Below are 17,917 nucleotides of genomic sequence, written 5' to 3'. Positions count from 1 at the left end.
AGATGCATTTATCTGCTTTATGTGTGATGGGATCTAAACCGCATAAAAATGCAGCTAAATAGCCGATGTTAACGTGATTATAATTTGCCGGGTAAAAATAGAACATGACCGATTTTTTTTAATCCTGTCAGTCAAAATGACGGAGAACAAAAAAGTCTAGCGCGAGCTGATATATATGTGTGTATATATATTAGTCAATATCATTAATTATATATTAATATAATATATTAATATATACAAATACTTAGTAACATAATAATTATATTAATAATAATGAGTAGTATAATAATTGTAATTATTATGATTATTAATTATTATAATTATTAATTGTAATAATTATAATTATTACTATTAATAATGTCAGTAGTAATGTCATATAATAACATAATGTCATTATATGACGTTATTATTGTTATTGGTCTTTTAATAATAATAATAATAATAATAATAATAATAATAATAATAATAATAATAATATTCCCACACATAGAACAGAACATTCAGTTTGTTACAGTTTTATGTTTTTAGGCTTCATGTTTATTTTGCAAATATTGATAAGTGATTGTTGTGGTAGATTAGCTACCACTGCTATTAGCTATGCTAACAGTGGTGGTTGTTTAGCTAATTTAAACACCTGCTCTGCTGATGATCTGTCAGAATTGGTGTTTAAATCACCATTTTTAACTGAACCAATGAGTTCATGAGTTCCACACCACATCTACATATTAAGGTTGTCATAGTCAAGCTAGCATAACTGAGCTACTTCCCTCTCACTTGCTATTTTTTCTTAATTAATACTTCATTAAAGGAATGCATGTTTTATAATATGTTTGGTGAAATACAGTTATTTTGTCATTTAATTTTAAATAAGCATTTTAATAAATGAATTGCAGGTTTACAGATCCAACCGAAACTCGACATCTCATTTTCTCGTAAGCAATATGTACAAAAAAAGTTGTCAATATGTTGATGTAGGGTCTTCTTTTTTCCTAAGCAGAAAACTGAGCATTTGATTGTTGGTTTTTGTAAAATGCACTTAAGTTTTCCAAGATATAATTTAGGGAACTGAAACTAGAGCTGATATGGCTGATTAAGAAAGGAAATCTGTTTACAGACGGTCCTTTTCCTGTATTGAGTCATAAGCTCACACTACTGAAACGAACGGTAGGGGAAAACTTTGCTTTCTCTCAAATTTTCTCACAACTATTTTACATTTATTCACAGCTGACGGTTTTATTAGTTTATCAAACAGAGGATCTGCTGCTGTTAATTAATTTACTCTAAGACTATTTCAGACTTATTAATTTAATATCTGGCATACTGTACATTCAGCCTTCAGTCTCTGTGTTTCATAGTATCTAAGTAAAACAGTGAAACTCTTGAACATCTATTAAAAACTTGTTGCATTGACAGATTATTTAACTGAAAATAAGAAATTTTCTCCTGTTTTGAGTGAAATAATTTGCCAATGCAATCGGTATTTTTTTCATCAATATTAAGGATTTATTGACTCTTAACAACTGTATTGTTGAAAAGTTACTTATATGTTAGTTTTGTATTATTTCAAGTGAACTAAGACGTTTTACACTGGAATCTAAGCCAGAAATACTTGGTAATATTTTGTTGTTTTTTTTTTTGCAGTGTGGGTTAATATTGTGAAACTGCTTGAAGTGAAAAATGATACATCAGGTGCAGCGGTTATGAATTTAACCTCCTCATTTTCACTTGTGAAATAATTCCCATTAGGGAATTTGAATCTAAGTCAGAAAAACTTGGGTAATAAGAAGTTTGGCATTTATGGAGACTTTAAACTGTAATAAAGCAGAACAACAAAAGATTTTGCACAAAGTTACAGTTGTGTAATTAATTAAATTAGATTACTAAATGAAGTAATTTTAGAATATTACATATTTACATCGCCACAAACAAACTAATCTACGTCCTACAACAGGGTGTCCAAAGTTTTTTCACTAAGTCAAAGGAACGCGCAGGCCAATAAAATAATAATTATAAAAACTAAAATTAGATAAATAGTTACCCAGTTTTGACGGAAACTGACGTTTGATCCAGAATGTAAAAAGGATTTTTGCATGTTTGCTACATTGAAAGGAATTTGCACAAATTTATTCTCACTTGTAAAAACAGGATCAAAATGCTTTCCATATTTAATCAAGTCTAATAAATTAAATAAAAGCTTATTTGGGTGCAGAAAAGTCAGTATTTCAGTAAAACAGTCTGGATAAACATGGTTAAAATATTAGTTTTAATTAGTTTTGTATCATTATGTTGGTGATAATGATACCCTGAGTAAAAATATAAACTCTCCATCTGCATCAGCCACGTCTGCAGGACGGATCAAATGTTTAACATCAATGTAGAACCACAAACAAATCAGCCAAAGGGCCACAAATGGCCCCCACGCCACAGTTTGGACACCCCTCTCCTTTTACCTTTCCTGCCGTTTAACATCAGCAGTCAATTAATTTTCATTTCACTTAAAAAATCACAACCAAAAGAACATTTAGTGTATTTTATGAGATTTGGGCCAGCCGGTTGCAGCTGCAGTGAGGTTTGCGTCATCACAGCTCCAGGTGTTACTCTGCAGTTCACTGGAAAGCAAGATAACGCTGCAGAAATGATTGCTCAAACAACTGGACACACAAAAAAGAGGAAATGAGCAACTTCTCCTGAAATCGTTTTTGATGTCATAATAGTACTTCTGAAAAGTGATGACACATCTTATCTGAGATGTAGTTTTTATTGGAGCAAAGAAAACACCTGAATAATAAACGCTTTCTATAAACCAAGTTTATTTGTGCAGCACATTTCAGAAACAACGCAGTTCAAAGAGCTTTAACATGAAAATATACAAATATACCAATTATGAGGTAAGTAAACATCCTTTGTGGAATGTTAAAATAATCAATAAACATCAAATATATTGATTAACGTTTCATTTATTATGTTCAAAATCAGCTCTAATCAGGTGGGTTTTTAGTCTAGATTTAAAGGAACTCAGTGTTTCGGCTGTTTTACAGTTTTCTGGAAGTTTGTTCCAGATTTGTGGTGCATAGAAGCTGAATGCTGCTTCTGCATGTTTGGTTCTGGTTCTGGGGATGCAGAGCAGAACCAGAAGACCTGAGGGGTCTGGAAGGTTGCTATGACAACAGCAGAACTTTGTGGTGCTGAGCCGTTCAGTGATTTACAAACTAACAATAGTATTTTAAAGTCTGAGCTCCAGGGAGCCTGTGAAGGACTGTAGAACTGGGTGATGTGCTCTAACTTCCTGGTTTTAGCCAGAACTCCAGCAGCAGCGTTCTGGATCTGACTGATCTTTTTTAGACGTTGTTGCAGTAATCAGTACGACTAAAGAGAAAAGCATGGATGAGTTTCTCTAGATCTTTCTGAGACATAGAAAGAGACTGAAATGATTAGAAAAATTATTCTCTAATCATTTCCAGGATTAGAGAATCCTGGAAATATTCTTCAGGTGACAGAAGGCCGGCTTTGTAGCCATCTTTATGTGGCTCTGAATGTTTCCAGCTGTAATAACTGGAGCTGTGTGCTGACTCTAGATCAGGGCATTCAAACTCATTTTCATTTTGGAACATATTAAAAATCTGAATGTTTTTAAAGGGCCGGTTGTGCCAGAATATATTGATAAAACCAATTAATCTGCTGAAATATCAATAAATAGCTTATTGATGTCCTTTGGAGAGGGCCACATAAAAAGCTACGGGCCTTGAGTTTGACACACGTGCTCTAGATTGTTCCTCTTTAAGTCCAAAGATAATAACTTCAGTTCTGTTTTTATTGAGGTAAACAAATGTTATGGTACCTCATTTTCAACGCTTGAGAGGCTTTGTGGTCCCCTGGTAGAGCTGCATATCATCTGTGTAGTTTCATTACTTTTTACTTCTGCTGGAGTAAAAATAGATTGAAGTGGTGCTACACCTCCCTCAGTGATTCTCAGAAAAGTTTGACAAACTGCTTCTAAGGATTATGGCATTAATGAAAAGCCTTTGTCACAATTCACCCTGAGAATGAAAGAAGGTTCTGTGAAATGTTTCCTGTGTAAAACTTAGAAGATTTGTTTGTTTTAGCTCTGCTAAGTCTACGGTGGTGTGCATGATGTGCTGATGGTTTTTTATTCAAATTTCAGCTCTCTAGGGAACTCCTATTTGAATCCAGGAAAAAGCAAGTGAACATTTCTTACTTTTCCTGTGAGCAGGTCAAGGTTGGATAGGATTTCCTCTCTGTGTGTTTAGAGGTTTTCTCTTTTAGAATTGCTTTTCATTTTTTGGAGATTTGCACAAGTTGTTCAGACCTGTGAATGCACAAGAGAAAGAGTTTTCTCTTGTGCATTTAGTGAGGACCAGTTAAAATCTTAGGTAAGTCTCTTTTTGTTTCTCTGAGACATGCAGATATATAAAGCTGGAAGTTCAGTTTAAATATGGAGATTCATGTTTCCTCTGGGTTAAAGCATGACAAAACCATTTGGCTTGATTTTACTATCTGGAAGTAAAGAAGAGCAGAAGTGAGACGTGTTTCTGCTTCGCACTCTTTCTTTGTAGTGACTGGTGTTTTCCAGTGAAAACCAAACACAAACCAGTATAAGTGCTTTTTTCCCCTATTTTTTGAAAATCTTACAGCTCACCTGAACCTGTGAACAGCGACTTAAAGTTAGAACTGAACAATTGTGAAAATGAGGGTAGTTTTATATGAAAATAGAAAACTAAAGGTGAGTTTTTCATGATGCCACAGTTAATAGAAACGGACATTTGGTTTATATGTGTCGTCACATGTTCAGACACGCATGTGGTTAATTTGAGAACATTATGGAGCGCTTTCTGCAGCATCTTTCTTTTAATATAAATTTTATTTATAAAGTGATAATGTGCAGCTAAGACATAAATGCCACCAACTGATGTGCTGTACCAGATTATAGCATAAACTGATTCGTATCTGCAGTCCCTGCAGGTTACAAAAACACAGCAGAGCAAAGTGGTAGTGACGTTCGCCATGGTTTGTGATGGATGAGATAGTTTTTGTGACATACGCCATGTCATCTATCATGTTACCAAATCATGGCATATGTCATCATGCATGTCATGGAAGAAAAATAATTTGGTTGTGAATTGTTTGTTGCTGTTTTTTTTTTAAATATGCTGATCAATAAATTAAGCATGCAATATTTTAATGAAACAAAGTGGCAACTTTTTTTTGACAGTTTCCTAAACCCTTTCAGTTATTTATTTATTTTTGTTGTTGTTGTTGTTGTTGTTTGTTTATTCCCAGCAATAAAAATAAGTACTTTCTTCAAAGAAATGCTTCTTTTATTATCCTGGTTTAAAACAATAAATATGCTCTATTTTTTATTTTTAAAGTCTAAACTTGCTGGACATTCGTTTACTAGGAAATTAAAATTAAAAGAAAACACGGCTAATAAAAGAAAAGTTATTGGCATTAGGCAATGCTTATATTATAGAATAATTAAGTTTGTCGCTGATGAAAAGTTTTGACTAGAATGACAAATGTGTAGCTCCACAAATGGCCCCCGACCCTCACTTTGGACACCATGATGACTGATTAAAAGTCATCTAGAAAGAATATAACAAACACTGGCAGGAAAGGGGGACAAATGCTAATTCTCTGATTAATTAAAACAACCAATTAAGAAGAATTTTTATCCAAAATATGAGAATGTTTATATCCAGCTGGTGTAACAGACAGGGTGGGATGGAGGCAGATTGGCTGCTGTGGCGTCCCCTGGGGGCAGCAACCGAAACAAAAGTAAAATGCCATCATTAAACATCTTCTGCACCGATTTTAGAGTTAAAGAGCTGAACGTCTCAGCCTGAAACAGCAGAAATTATGATTTCTGCAGCAATCTCTCCTGACATTCCTCACGCCTCTCCAGGCAGGAAGATCGCCTCTTATCTGTGAATCAACTGATGGAAATACGTGAAAAAACTTTTTTTCTCCCTCGTTTTCCCTTCAGCAGAACTTTTATTTGGATGATCAGCAAGTTTTGAGGAAACGCCTGTTTTTTACACGAACCCGCAGACAGTCTGAAGCGGAAAGACCCGAGTCATCCAACTTTCATCACACAGAGTTTTTCCAGTAAGTAAAACTTTAACTTGTTACATCCGAGGGGACACTTGAGGTTTAGCTTGACTTCATTTGCGCAACACGCCAAATAGCTCATATTTGCAGATGTTTTTGTTTTACTGCTGGTATTTCTTTTCTGTTTGGTAATAATCTCACGGTCTTAAAATGTTGTGAAAGAGGCTGGGATGAGCTCTGCAGCTGTTGACTTCAAATCTCGGCTGTTTCTGGTGGAGTTTGCGTGCTTTCTCCCTTCATGCGTGTCACCGTGACATCCTTCCACATTCCTCTGTGTCACTGTGTGCGCAGCTGTCTGCAGTGGCGGCTCTCGGATAAATGAGGGCCAACAGGGGGCCCCACATTCTGCACCCCCCCTTCCCCATCTCACCCCTAGTTAGTGTGTTGGTGTCGTTTTGAATTTAACACCCCAGAAACAAATACAAAAATCTACGATGGAGTGTTTGTTAGTTATTTATTACCAGAATAATAGCATAATAAAAATGTAAATTTACAAGAAAAAATATACTTGTAATGACAAAAACTTCAGTAAATAGAAAATACAATTAATCAACCAATCAAGTTTACCTGTATATCACATTTTGGCAACAAAGCAGTTAAGTTGCTCTGTTAAAAAGCTATACAAACAACATATGGTCACCAATTGAGAAACCAGTAACAAATATTAAATTTTGCCGACTGCCATCATCAAAATCATCAACAAACATCAAATATGTTGGTCAGTGTTACATTTATTATGGTTGAAAAGCAAATCTAAACAACACTACAAGTGACGTCACACTTCAAGAAGCTTTGTAGCTGACAGCCATCTTGGTAGGTACCATAACTCACTGTCATGGCAGTTGCTAACATGTTATTTTTGCCCAGTCTTTCTTTCTTAATACATTAAATAGAATAGAATAAATAACCCCGAACAGACTACAGATCAATGGTTCCCATTAGGTAGCTGATGGCAGATAACAGTTGTAACACGGTTGACATTAATTTTAACAGTTTAAAAAAAAAAATAGCAAAATTAAACATGAAACTCTGCATACAATTAAATGTGTCTGAAATGTACTGTACTTAAAAATATAATACTGCTCAAGTGAAAACAGACGCAGTTTCAAACGGCAACAGAAAACAGGGGGAGGAGCTGTCGGTTGCTACGGTAACCACCAACTGCCAAAAGCAGCGTAACGGAGCCTATACAGCAATAAAAGTCAGGAGAAAATAACAGCAAAAATCAATTTGAAGAGTAAATAAACCCAATTTGGACAGACTTCACATCTATAATAACGTTTTTAAATAAAACCCTGTTACACATGGATGGGTCTCCACATAAGGAGCTAATAAAGTTGCTTTATTTAAAGTCAGAGTAAGTGGAGCTGCTTCGCTGTGCTGGAGGAGAAGACCAAAGTTCAACAGCCTGCAGACATTCACAGAGTACCGAGTAGAGAAATTAAAGGGTAGTGGCTAATTCCCCTTCTGCATTGTGTAAGAGCACTTCCAGTCAGCAAGTGCTGCAGTTTAGACCCCAAAATAAACTGCTACACGCCTCAAAGCAGAAGTAAAGCCTTCACATTTTCTCTCATTAACACTTAATTGATATGCTTATGACACTTATCCAAAAGAAAGTAAAATAATCTACATTTGGAAGAAAACAGAGTATGTCAGAAAGGCATCAGTCCAAGTGGTGGCAATACACCAACCCAACAGCAGGTGGCAGTGTGATTCCCACACCACATGAATGCAGTTTGAGTTTATCCAGCCCAAAAGGTTTTTTTTTACCAACAGTTATAATGTTAGAGACTGTTAGTACTTGTCTGTGATCATTTGGATGCCTTGCTGGACCTTTTGTTTTCTAACTTCTTGCTTTCTCCTGACTTCTTGCGACACAACATGAGCCAACATTCAACGGAGAAATGTCACCATCGAGTCTGCTCATTTTTAACCGACTGCAAGTCATTAGCCGCAGTAGTGCTTTCAGATTACACCACAAAGCCATGGTCAGAGCAGCCTCTATCAAAAATGCACATCACTGGAGAACTAGCCTGTGCATGAGAACTGGACGCTGTCTTCATCTCTGTCTTAAATACTCTGAGGCGGTTGTGTTGGATGTCCTTTTCAGTTTCCCTCTCATTCTGATACACCTTCACACGTTCTGTTCGTTGAGTCAACATAATATTTATATTATGAATCTATATTTCTTGTTTCTAGAATTGGGGCTTCCATCCCTCCGTTTCAGGCAGAAAGAAATTACAATTTTGAAAAAAGTATTCTCTGGTTTTGTATTCTGTGCAGTTGGACGCATGCTTGCTTTCACTTTTTACTACTCTGCTGACTTGTTGCGATGTGTAACCATAGCAACGGGGTGGTTTACAACAGGGAGGAGGTGACTAACGTCGAGCAAAAGCTGAAATAATGCCACCACTGGAGCCACAAAATCCCAGAGGAGCTGAAGAGGAAGAGTCATCTCTTCCATCCATCATAACGGGCAACATGAGATCGTTAGCTAGCAAGATGGATGAACTCCAAGCCCTGACAAGAACTCAGCAAGAATATAGAGAATTCAGTGTAACTTGCTTCACTGAGACAGAATCGCATCCCCTACTCCAGCATCCCTCTGTAAGTTATTTACCAACAGAGCTCAGCAGTATTATTTTGGCAGCTGTTTACATCCCACCCTCAGATAATGCACGTGATGTCGTCTGTTGCTAAGCTACAGACACAGCATCTCAATGCATTTGTGGTGATATCTGGTGATTTTGATCATAACCCACTCTCTGCTACACTGCCAACGTTTCATCAGTTTGTGAGCTGATTTACCAGAGAGTTTGATTTATGAAAATATCAAGGATTCATAGATCTCCAAAGCAAGATCTCCTCAGGGAAAATCTCTGCTCAGAAAGTAAACACCTTGTTCAGAGGCAATCTGCAACAAAAAGAACTGCGAGAAAGAGTTCACAGGAAGCTGAAGGAGCCCTGCAGTTTTGTTGTGAGGCCACGGACTGGATCGCTCTTTGCCAGCCACACAGAGAGCACATTAATGCCTCCCTAATAACAAACCCTGGATCATCAGTGAGCTAAACAAGGAACTGTTAAACGAGAAAGAAAGAGAGAGACAGAGAGGAGTAAACAGGAGGTGCTCAAAGTCAAGAAAGGAGAAGTACGGGAAGAAGCTGCAGGATAAACTACAGAGAACCGGACGGTCAGGGATGAAGGAGATCTTCGAGCAAACGAGCTGTAAACATTCTTCACTAAGTTCAGTTCAGGAACGAGCTCATCATCCTCCTCTTCCTCTCCCAGCCAAACAGACATCTTACCCTCCTGCGACCCCCAGCTTTCCTGTCAAACCTCAGACGTTTTTATCTTCTGCCTCAGGAGATGCTGCTGCTCCCTTTGCCCTGAAGTCCTGAAGGACCTTGTAAATGATCATTTGTTAGATTAGTCTGCATTTGAGTTCTTTCTTTACACCATAACTGAATTAATTTATCACACATTTTCATCTATAGTAACTTCCGGATGCTAAAATATATTCAGTCATTGATGCAAATAAGTGGTAGAGGTATCAAAGATGCACTTCTTTGGAAATTCACAACTAAACCAGGAAACTACACAGCTCAAGTTATGCAGCTGAAATATCAACTTTCCACCCCTTTTAAATAGATTTTAATCATTGTATTTGATCTTCTATAAACCAGACATTTGTGGGTTTGGGTGCATTTTGTCACATAGAAAGCAAAACTCAAAAACAACCAAATCAACACCCATATTGCTCCTCTTTGGTGTATAGACATTAGTTTCTGCATCGGAAATATCACCACCGAGAGAACAAATTATGACTATAACAGTGCTGACGCTGAAAGAGGCCTTCAGGCCTAAATGGATGCAGCTGAGTCTGAATTTGGTCCTACGTGCAATGAATTTAAAATTAAATCAAAGAACGTGTTTATTAAAAGGCTAATGCTTTGTGTTGCACCTAGCATTTAGGATTATGATAACATTTTTATTTAGCAGTCAAAATCTCACCCAAGTCCTTTTTTAAATCTTTCCATCTGCATTAACCGTCTGTGCAGCTGAGACACATTTGTACCATTCTTGACTTGCAGGCTGAGTAGCTGCCAGCCAGACTCTAGCTGTTAAAGTCACTCTGGTTAGCTTTTAGCCTAAATTTGATTAGCTGTTAGCTTGACCCTTATTTACTGTAAACTTCACTCTGATTAGCTGCTAGCCTGACTTTTATTATCAGTTAACCTGACATAATCTGACTCTGATTAGCTGTTAGCTTGATTCTGATTTACTGTAAACTTCACTCTGGTTAATGTTTCTCTTAGGATGTGCCTGAAGAGTCTTTTAAAATATACTTTTGTCAAATACAGTGGTATTGCTATCAGTTGAAATACAAATAAATGTTTAATCTTAACTGATTTTAAAAAAAAAATCACATTACTCCATATGTACACACATGGAGCAACATGGGATTTAGTGTTTTCCAAGGATAATCAAACTACTGTTCCCAACCAAGCTACAGTTGCCAAGTTTACTTTTAGTAATGTACTGATTGCTACGAGCTACTCCAAGTTTCGAAACAAAACCTTACAAAAACTGTTAAACCATAACTTAAAGGGTAAAAAGCAGAAGTGCACTGAGAAGTGCTCCTGTGAGAAAGTGGTGACCCAGTCCAGTCCCTGTGGAGCTCCCATTCAGCAACTTATAGACAAATCAAATACTGAATTCATTCCTTAGCATGTCAATCAGCTCCTGAGAAACCCTGCTGTAAATTTTAAAAGCAGTCAGGTAATGACTGAACGTAAATATGCCAAATTAGCAAGAAAAAGGCAGCAAAGATGCTTAAACCATAACGGCTTGGTGAATCAAAAACATGCAAACATTACATGCAAACCAGAAACCTGAGCTACTCATCAGCTCTTCAGCAGAAACTTTGCATTCTTGCAAATACACGACTCAAGTAACACCTTCAGTGATGCATCAGCACTCAGGTTGATAAACAAATTTCTGTGGTTGAATATTTTCTGACATCAGCATTATTGTAGCGTTGCTTGTCTCCAGTAGTAGAAGAACAACACATTGCCTTAATTCTGTTTTCACCAGTTCAGAACTGGAACGTGTTTGGTGGGAAAGCAACCCATTCGTTTTCTGCACATGTCCATGCAATCAGTTTTTAAACAAACCCTGGACTTTTGCACAGAAAGGGTCTAGAGTATATGAAGTAAACGTTTGAGCAACTTCATAAAAGAGAACAAAACCCTGAGATCAGTATCAACAGGAAGTGGAATTAGTGTGAAGCATATTCTTAAAAATACTTTGAGTTTCTTCTTACACCCATCGTGGTTCAGCTCGAACAGTAGTTTCTTCTTAAATGTCTTTAACTCTTCTGTGACGATTTTGTTCCTCTTGAGGTTTTTAGACTTCCTATTGCTTTACTTAAATACACCCCCTGCGAGTGTCAGTAGCTGCATCACTCTGCAGCAGGTGCTGCAGCACGCACAGCTCACCGGTGAGGCATTTTAATTTAATTTTTACCTGCATGATGCGACTCTTTCTTCCCCACTTGTATATGAACGAACAAAACCCTGCTTAATCTTTATTTGCAGTATTTAGTATGCATATTTTTCCTCTTTCTTATTTGTGTTCGTAGAAAGTGTTTTGTAATATTTTATTTGTTATTATTTTCTGACTTCTTGTCAGGCACTCTTGCAGACAGCTAAAAATGTTTTCTACTGTGTATATGGCAATAAAAGGTTGAACTTGAACACTTATGTGAAAACAAAACGGGATGACAGCTAAATATTTGTCTTGGTGTCGTTAATAGGCCTTAAATTTTAAAAATGCATCCTGGAAATGAACAGACAAAACATGAAAAACAGGAAAAAATTAAAAATAAAGCTAATTATCATGTCAGTTTTACATCATTTGTTCGAATAGAGCGGGTGGAAAATACAAACTCTAATGATTTCCTGCCCTTCAGACTCATTTATGAGGATAATCTCTATTTATTTCAGTTAACTGTAGTCCGGACATACATTTTTGTGTTTTTATCTGGTTTACGCTATAATAATAGCAACATAATTTGCAGTCTGATCTGTTTAACGTATTTTTTTTGTAAATAACTTCTTGATATTTCAATGTGTGTTAACAGGAAGTCTTTGAGATAAAATGCGATACTGTTATATAAACTACATTTCTTACTTTGTGGTGTGCCTGATATAAAGCCTTGTTATGCTGTGAATAATTATTCAGAGGTTTTGGGTGAAGTGAGAGATGAACATGTGAACAGGTAGGGAACCAGCAGCGAATGAATTCTCCTCTCAGCTGCAGAGGATGTGCAGCCAGAGTAAAGATAAAACATGCAGGAGAGGAATGCATGATGCATTTTATCCTGGCAGACATCTGCTGTCTGGTTTATCGCAGCTGGTTATTCTCACCTTTTAAGGAAGCACCTTCAGGGAAGCTATAGAAAAATATCCAAACATTTAAAATACAAAAAACAACAACTTGAGTTGAATAAAAAACCACGTCAGTAAGAAAAAAAAAGTGTTACTTTTCTTCCTCTACCCAACCACTTTTGTCTGTCAAATATAATCGTAAATAAACTGAGGCTTGTGGTTTCGACCCCACAGAATGTGAGCAGCCTGCAAGGCATTGTTCGTTTCTACAGAAAATAAGCCTCCTCCAAAAGCTGAGACTAAAAAAATAAAAACTAAATGTTGTGGTTTGTAGAGATACTGATAAACCACAGGCGTCGAGTTTTAACTGAGCGAACATCACAGCTTATGTTTTATCTTCACAGCGATTGGATCAGCCCTCTTCCTCACTCGGCCCAACCCACATAAGCTCCTGATACCACAAATTAATTCATTTTTACTCTGTAAGTATCACAAAATTAATGAGCTTACAAAGAACAAAAACAACATTCAGTACATTTTTTTCATTTGTGGGACATTTATAGCAACAAACATTATTATTTTTATTATCATTTCTTAATTCTGACCCAAAGTTGTCCATTATTCATCGGGTTATTTTGGCAGATGCTATTTCCTGTCCATGTTTTATTTATACACAGTTGGGATCAGGCCAACAGAGCCGCTTGTGAAACACCAAGCTGAAGGTTAAAGATAACGTCTCTGAGGTCATTCCTGTGGTTTCTATGCCTTAACCACATCTGTGCCTCGCTTTGTTTTAGTAACTGAAGCTATGGAATATATTTGGTAGCATTTATTTGAAGGGGTGTGCATAAGACTGACATAATACTGTCATAAATATGAAATAACACCAGTAATGAACATGAAGGAGTCTTTATGATCGGTTATGACAGTTGTCAACTGGTAAATAATGACACTTTTAATGCAAAGTTGACTCTTTTAATGGACTTTTAATGGAAGTTTTAGTAGAACTTTGCTTTAAAAAGTCATTATTTATCGAGTCACACATCATGAGACCAGTCACAAACATTCATAAAGACTGCTTCATGTTCTTAACATGTGTTATGTCATGTTTATTACAGTGTTATTTCAGTTCCCTGTGGGATTAATAAAGTATTTTTGAATTTCAATTTGTCATGTGAGTCTTATGCTTGCCCTTTTAATAAATAAAGAGTTACCAAATATCTTTGTTATACATGTGAGTTTTTTCCTGTCATTTTTACCAGCAAAGCAGGATTTTATGTTTCTGATCAGGTTTTGTAACTAACGGCCTTCTCACTGGTCATTGATGTTTTAAATTAAAACTAAAAACACTTCCAACACTTTTAAAACACATATTAAAATCAACTTAGAAGGAAAGTGACAGCAGAAGCATGAAGTGAGAAAAAACACCCATTTCTTTTACACCTCTGGGTGTCAGTTCACTTATGAGGAAATTAATTAATCAAACAGCAACTTTGAGGTTGTTGAAGCAAGTAACTAGTTACATTTACTCAATTACATTTATTTGAGTAAGATTTGAGGTGAAAAAGTAATTTCAGGAGTATTTTTTACTACACTATACTGTTTACTTTTACTTGAGTAATTTTATTATGAAGTATTTCTACTCTTATTTGAATAAGATTTCTGGATTTTCTTCCCACTGAATGAAAATCAAACATGTTTCAACCAAAAATCCACCAGAAACAGACACAGACCTGCAGTTTTTATTAAAGTTTCACATGTTTTAAATTTCAAGAAAATGATCTGGAAACATTTCATTTAGCTGATTTTGTTATTTTTGATTACTTATATGAATTCTTGTAATTTTGATCTTTAAAATACCAAAATTTCCACTTAACTTTATATTTTGGTCCATCTGATTATGTAATTTTTTAAATATTAAATGATTGATAATTTGATCAGTTACTCAGTACTTGAGTAAACTTTTTACCAAATACTTGAGTAATTTCTTGGATGGCTACTTTTTACTCTTACTTCTGTAAAAATATGTTGAAGTAGTACTACTTTTACTGGTGTACTTTTTTTTGTGGATACTCTGTCCACGTCTGACTGTTCTTATTTCTAAATTAACTCAATAGTAGATACAATCATAGCAAAAAAAGAAAGTACACTCTCTTTCAGTTTTAGAGTTTAGTTTAGCTTCAGAGTGTAGCTATACAGCAATGCATTCTGGGTACAAAAACATGTGACCTTGGTGATACAGAACTTTTACGTTTTTTATTGTTATTATTAATATGTGTAGAGTTTTTCAAATCAATTAATACTAAAACCATTCAAATTATACCTGCTCTTAAAAGACTACAACCCTCTAGCATTAATTTAATTTTGACGTTATTATTTACATGTTTTGAAATACCACTAGATATTCTATTTACGTTTATATCTTGCTCGCTGCTGTCCAAGTGTGAAAGTGAACCGCAGCAGCTGAAAATGTAACAAATGTTGGAATTTTGGTCCCCAATCCAACAGAGTCTACCGGACCATCAGGTGTAAAAACACCCTGAGCTCGGCAGAAGACAATGGATGTATTTTTACCACAACTGTAAATCTAAAACTTGTATGGACTGTATTCAAAAGTAATGCAAGTTTTTGTTTTTGTCACATAATCTATTGCTTAAACTATGTGATCACTTCTCATGATTAATTACTCGTGTTTTTATTTTAGAGTTCTTGGAAATTCCAAGCAATCTCTTCCTTCCAAGATGGACGTGACCTGCCTTTCTCCCAACAACTCTTCTACGCAAACCCAAACATGTTTCGCACAAAACCTGACCTCAATGAACATTTTTAACGCCTCTTTCATTGGAATCGTGTCTGTCATCGGCATCTTGGAGAACCTTCTCATCCTGGCAATCGTGGGCTTCCGTGTAAATCGCTCCATCATCAGCATCTGGATACTGAACTTGGCAGCGTCGGACCTCCTGGCCACATTTACCTTGCCCTTCTACACTCTCTACCATGCCAGCGGAACCAGCTGGATCCTGGGTTCGACCTTCTGCAGCATTTATTCCTCCGTCTTCTTCTTCAACATGTTTGTCAGCGCCTTCCTGCTGGCTGCCATTTCTCTGGATCGCTGCCTGGTGGTGGTGCGACCCGTCTGGGCTCAGAACTACCGCAGCATACAGCTGGTGGGGAAGGTTTGTTGTGTGCTTTGGGCCTTAGCTGTACTCCTCACTATCCCTTTCTTTATGTTCCGTGACGTCATTCCCCTTGGAAAAGGCAAGTGTCTGTGCTACTACGATTATGCCAAGTATCTCCCAAGTGAACCCTTTGACCTTACATCTCTATGTAGGCAGCGCAAAGTGGGTTTGGCTTTTATGAAGCTCTTTTTTGCCTTCCTGATTCCTCTCACAGTCATCATTCTCAGCTACGTCGCTGTGAATTCCAGCTTAGCACAAAGAGGTTGTCGCAGACCTTTCCGATTTGTTCGACTCGTGATAGCCGTGGTGGTGACCTTTGTCCTCTGCTGGGCTCCGTACCACCTTTTCATTATCATAGAAGTGATGTCTCCCAAAGGCAGTTCTGCGCAGATAATGGCAACCAAAGTCCTTCCGATATCAGCAACGATTGGCTTCCTCAACAGTGTCCTCAACCCCATCCTGTACGTCTTCAGCTGCCCTGACTTGTGTCGTAAAATCAAACATTCCCTTGGAGCGGTCATGGAGAGCGTCCTTGCCGAGGATCTGGCCGAGTTGGCACGGCGTCGCAGCACCGTTCGCAGCTCCATCAGCAACTCTGAATATTCCATGAAGAAGAAATACTCAGTTTCTACGTCAAGTCCAAAAGACGGCGATTCAGGACAGGCGGAAAGTCTCAGCACCTCGGCTGAGATCTGAAATGTGAATTTTTAAAGATGAAAAGAAGAAACCACTCGAACTAGGCAACATACTGCACCAGTGTTTTCCAATTTTTGTGTTTTCGTTGTTTTCTCAACATCTGTTTCAGAAAACAACGATCTATGACGGACTTGTCATCTTTCAGTCGTTAAAGTTTCTTTCAACAAGCCAGACTTTCTTGGAATCTCTTAGATCTTAAACCAGCAAGATCTTTCTTTAGACTGGCTGCTTTTTCACCCATCTTTAGCTCAGTTTCTTGTAATTTTCCTCAGAAATGTTGACTGTAATGCCTCTTAAATATGAATCAAGGCACTGAAACTCAAGGATCAGCCCTGTCGTTTCAACAAATGAAACGACTTCAAAATGAACCAACAGGTATTCTACGTTTTATGATTCTAAGGGAGAGTTCAGACACCCTGCAGAGAAAAATTATTTTGGACGCTTGTGTCTGTATTTCGTTCTGTAAGTCTCGACCAAGATCTCGTGACCATTGATGAGGACGTAGATTAACCTGTAAACTTCACAACGCCACACCAATCCACCTATTCGTCTTCTGCTCTGTTCCCTTATACTGATTCTTGTATAATGATTTGTAATATGTTAGTGACAAAAAAAAACAAAAAAACAATACAAAAATAATTTTTTGAATGACTAATACTGCTTGTGATATTTTAAACATTTTAATTGTTATAGATGAGTGGAGTTTCTTACTTTTGTACTTTTTATTGTTAAAAGAAAAAAAAATATTTTTGATACTTAATGGTTCCTCCAATCTTGTACAGGATGTACTTACATCTTTCATTATTATTATACTGAAGAGAAACAAGTATCATGCCATTTCCTCATTTTGTTTTGAATGTTTATTATTCATGGTTTGCTGAGTCAAAACGACCATGTGGTTTTTTTGGGGGGGGTTTTTTAGTGTAGGTGTCTCGTTATAGATCTTATCATTGATTGCAGGTGCTTATGCAATTGATTTATTTTCCAGGAAGTTTCTCTCAAATACATTGACTTTTTGTAATGCATGACTCAGAATCTGCTTGTAAATCTGCATCATTTTGTATTCATGTATGTTTTTTACCATTAAAAAGAAAATGTAAAAATATATGCTGTAAAAAAAATTAAAAAAAGAGGAAAACAGCAATGTGTTTCAATTAGAGATTATTCATTGTCTACATTAGTTTTATAGAAACAACCTTCATGCTGATGTTTTTCACTGTGGGAGGAAATCAAAGTACATGGAGAAAACAGACATTTCTGCGGAGCTGAGATTGATGCCGTCATATTGCTGCAAGGCGACACAACAAATAACAGCACAACATTTCTGTTTTTAAGTACAACTAGAAACCAAAACATTTTAACTTTAAAATAAATTGGGTAATGCAGCAGCAGAACAATATCAGAGAGTTCACCTCTTATGCCAGCAAAATATCCTGAAAGTTTTTGAGTGGTCTAGTCAAAGTTTTAACGTGGTGTATCCTTAAAGCTGCAGTATTTAACATTTATTAACGTTTATTATATAAACGT

The 17,917-nt window shown here is 36.6% G+C and overlaps 1 protein-coding gene across 3 annotated transcripts; it reads left to right on the top strand.

Moving 5' to 3' along the window:
- The first annotated feature begins 1,125 nt into the window (after window positions 1–1,125).
- Window positions 1,126–17,530, top strand: LOC103156672 (prostaglandin D2 receptor 2-like). Of its 3 annotated transcripts, none has more exons than XM_016664525.1 (4): window positions 1,126–1,164; window positions 6,002–6,123; window positions 12,920–12,997; window positions 15,220–17,530. In XM_016664525.1, exon 4 carries the CDS (start codon window positions 15,257–15,259, stop codon window positions 16,388–16,390), a length of 1,134 nt encoding a protein of 377 aa, XP_016520011.1. In that variant the 5' UTR covers window positions 1,126–1,164; window positions 6,002–6,123; window positions 12,920–12,997; window positions 15,220–15,256; the 3' UTR covers window positions 16,391–17,530. The 3 variants fall into 3 exon arrangements, with proteins under 3 accessions (XP_016520011.1, XP_007578867.1, XP_016520012.1); XM_016664526.1 differs by lacking the exon at window positions 1,126–1,164 and adding an exon at window positions 3,864–4,391 and having other exon boundaries at window positions 6,005–6,123; XM_007578805.2 differs by lacking the exon at window positions 12,920–12,997.
- The last annotated feature ends 387 nt before the right edge of the window (window positions 17,531–17,917 follow it).

This window comes from Poecilia formosa, unplaced genomic scaffold (genome assembly GCF_000485575.1).
Source record: "Poecilia formosa unplaced genomic scaffold, Poecilia_formosa-5.1.2 Scaffold492, whole genome shotgun sequence".
Lineage (NCBI taxonomy): Eukaryota > Metazoa > Chordata > Actinopteri > Cyprinodontiformes > Poeciliidae > Poecilia > Poecilia formosa.
The sequence above is the reverse complement of the archived record's forward strand: the minus strand, read 5'-3'. Positions and strand labels throughout refer to the sequence as shown.

Excerpts from the sequence above, each read along its gene's own strand:
- LOC103156672 (XM_007578805.2), top strand. The coding sequence starts at position 15,257 with ATGGACGTGACCTGCCTTTCTCCCAACAACTCTTCTACGCAAACCCAA.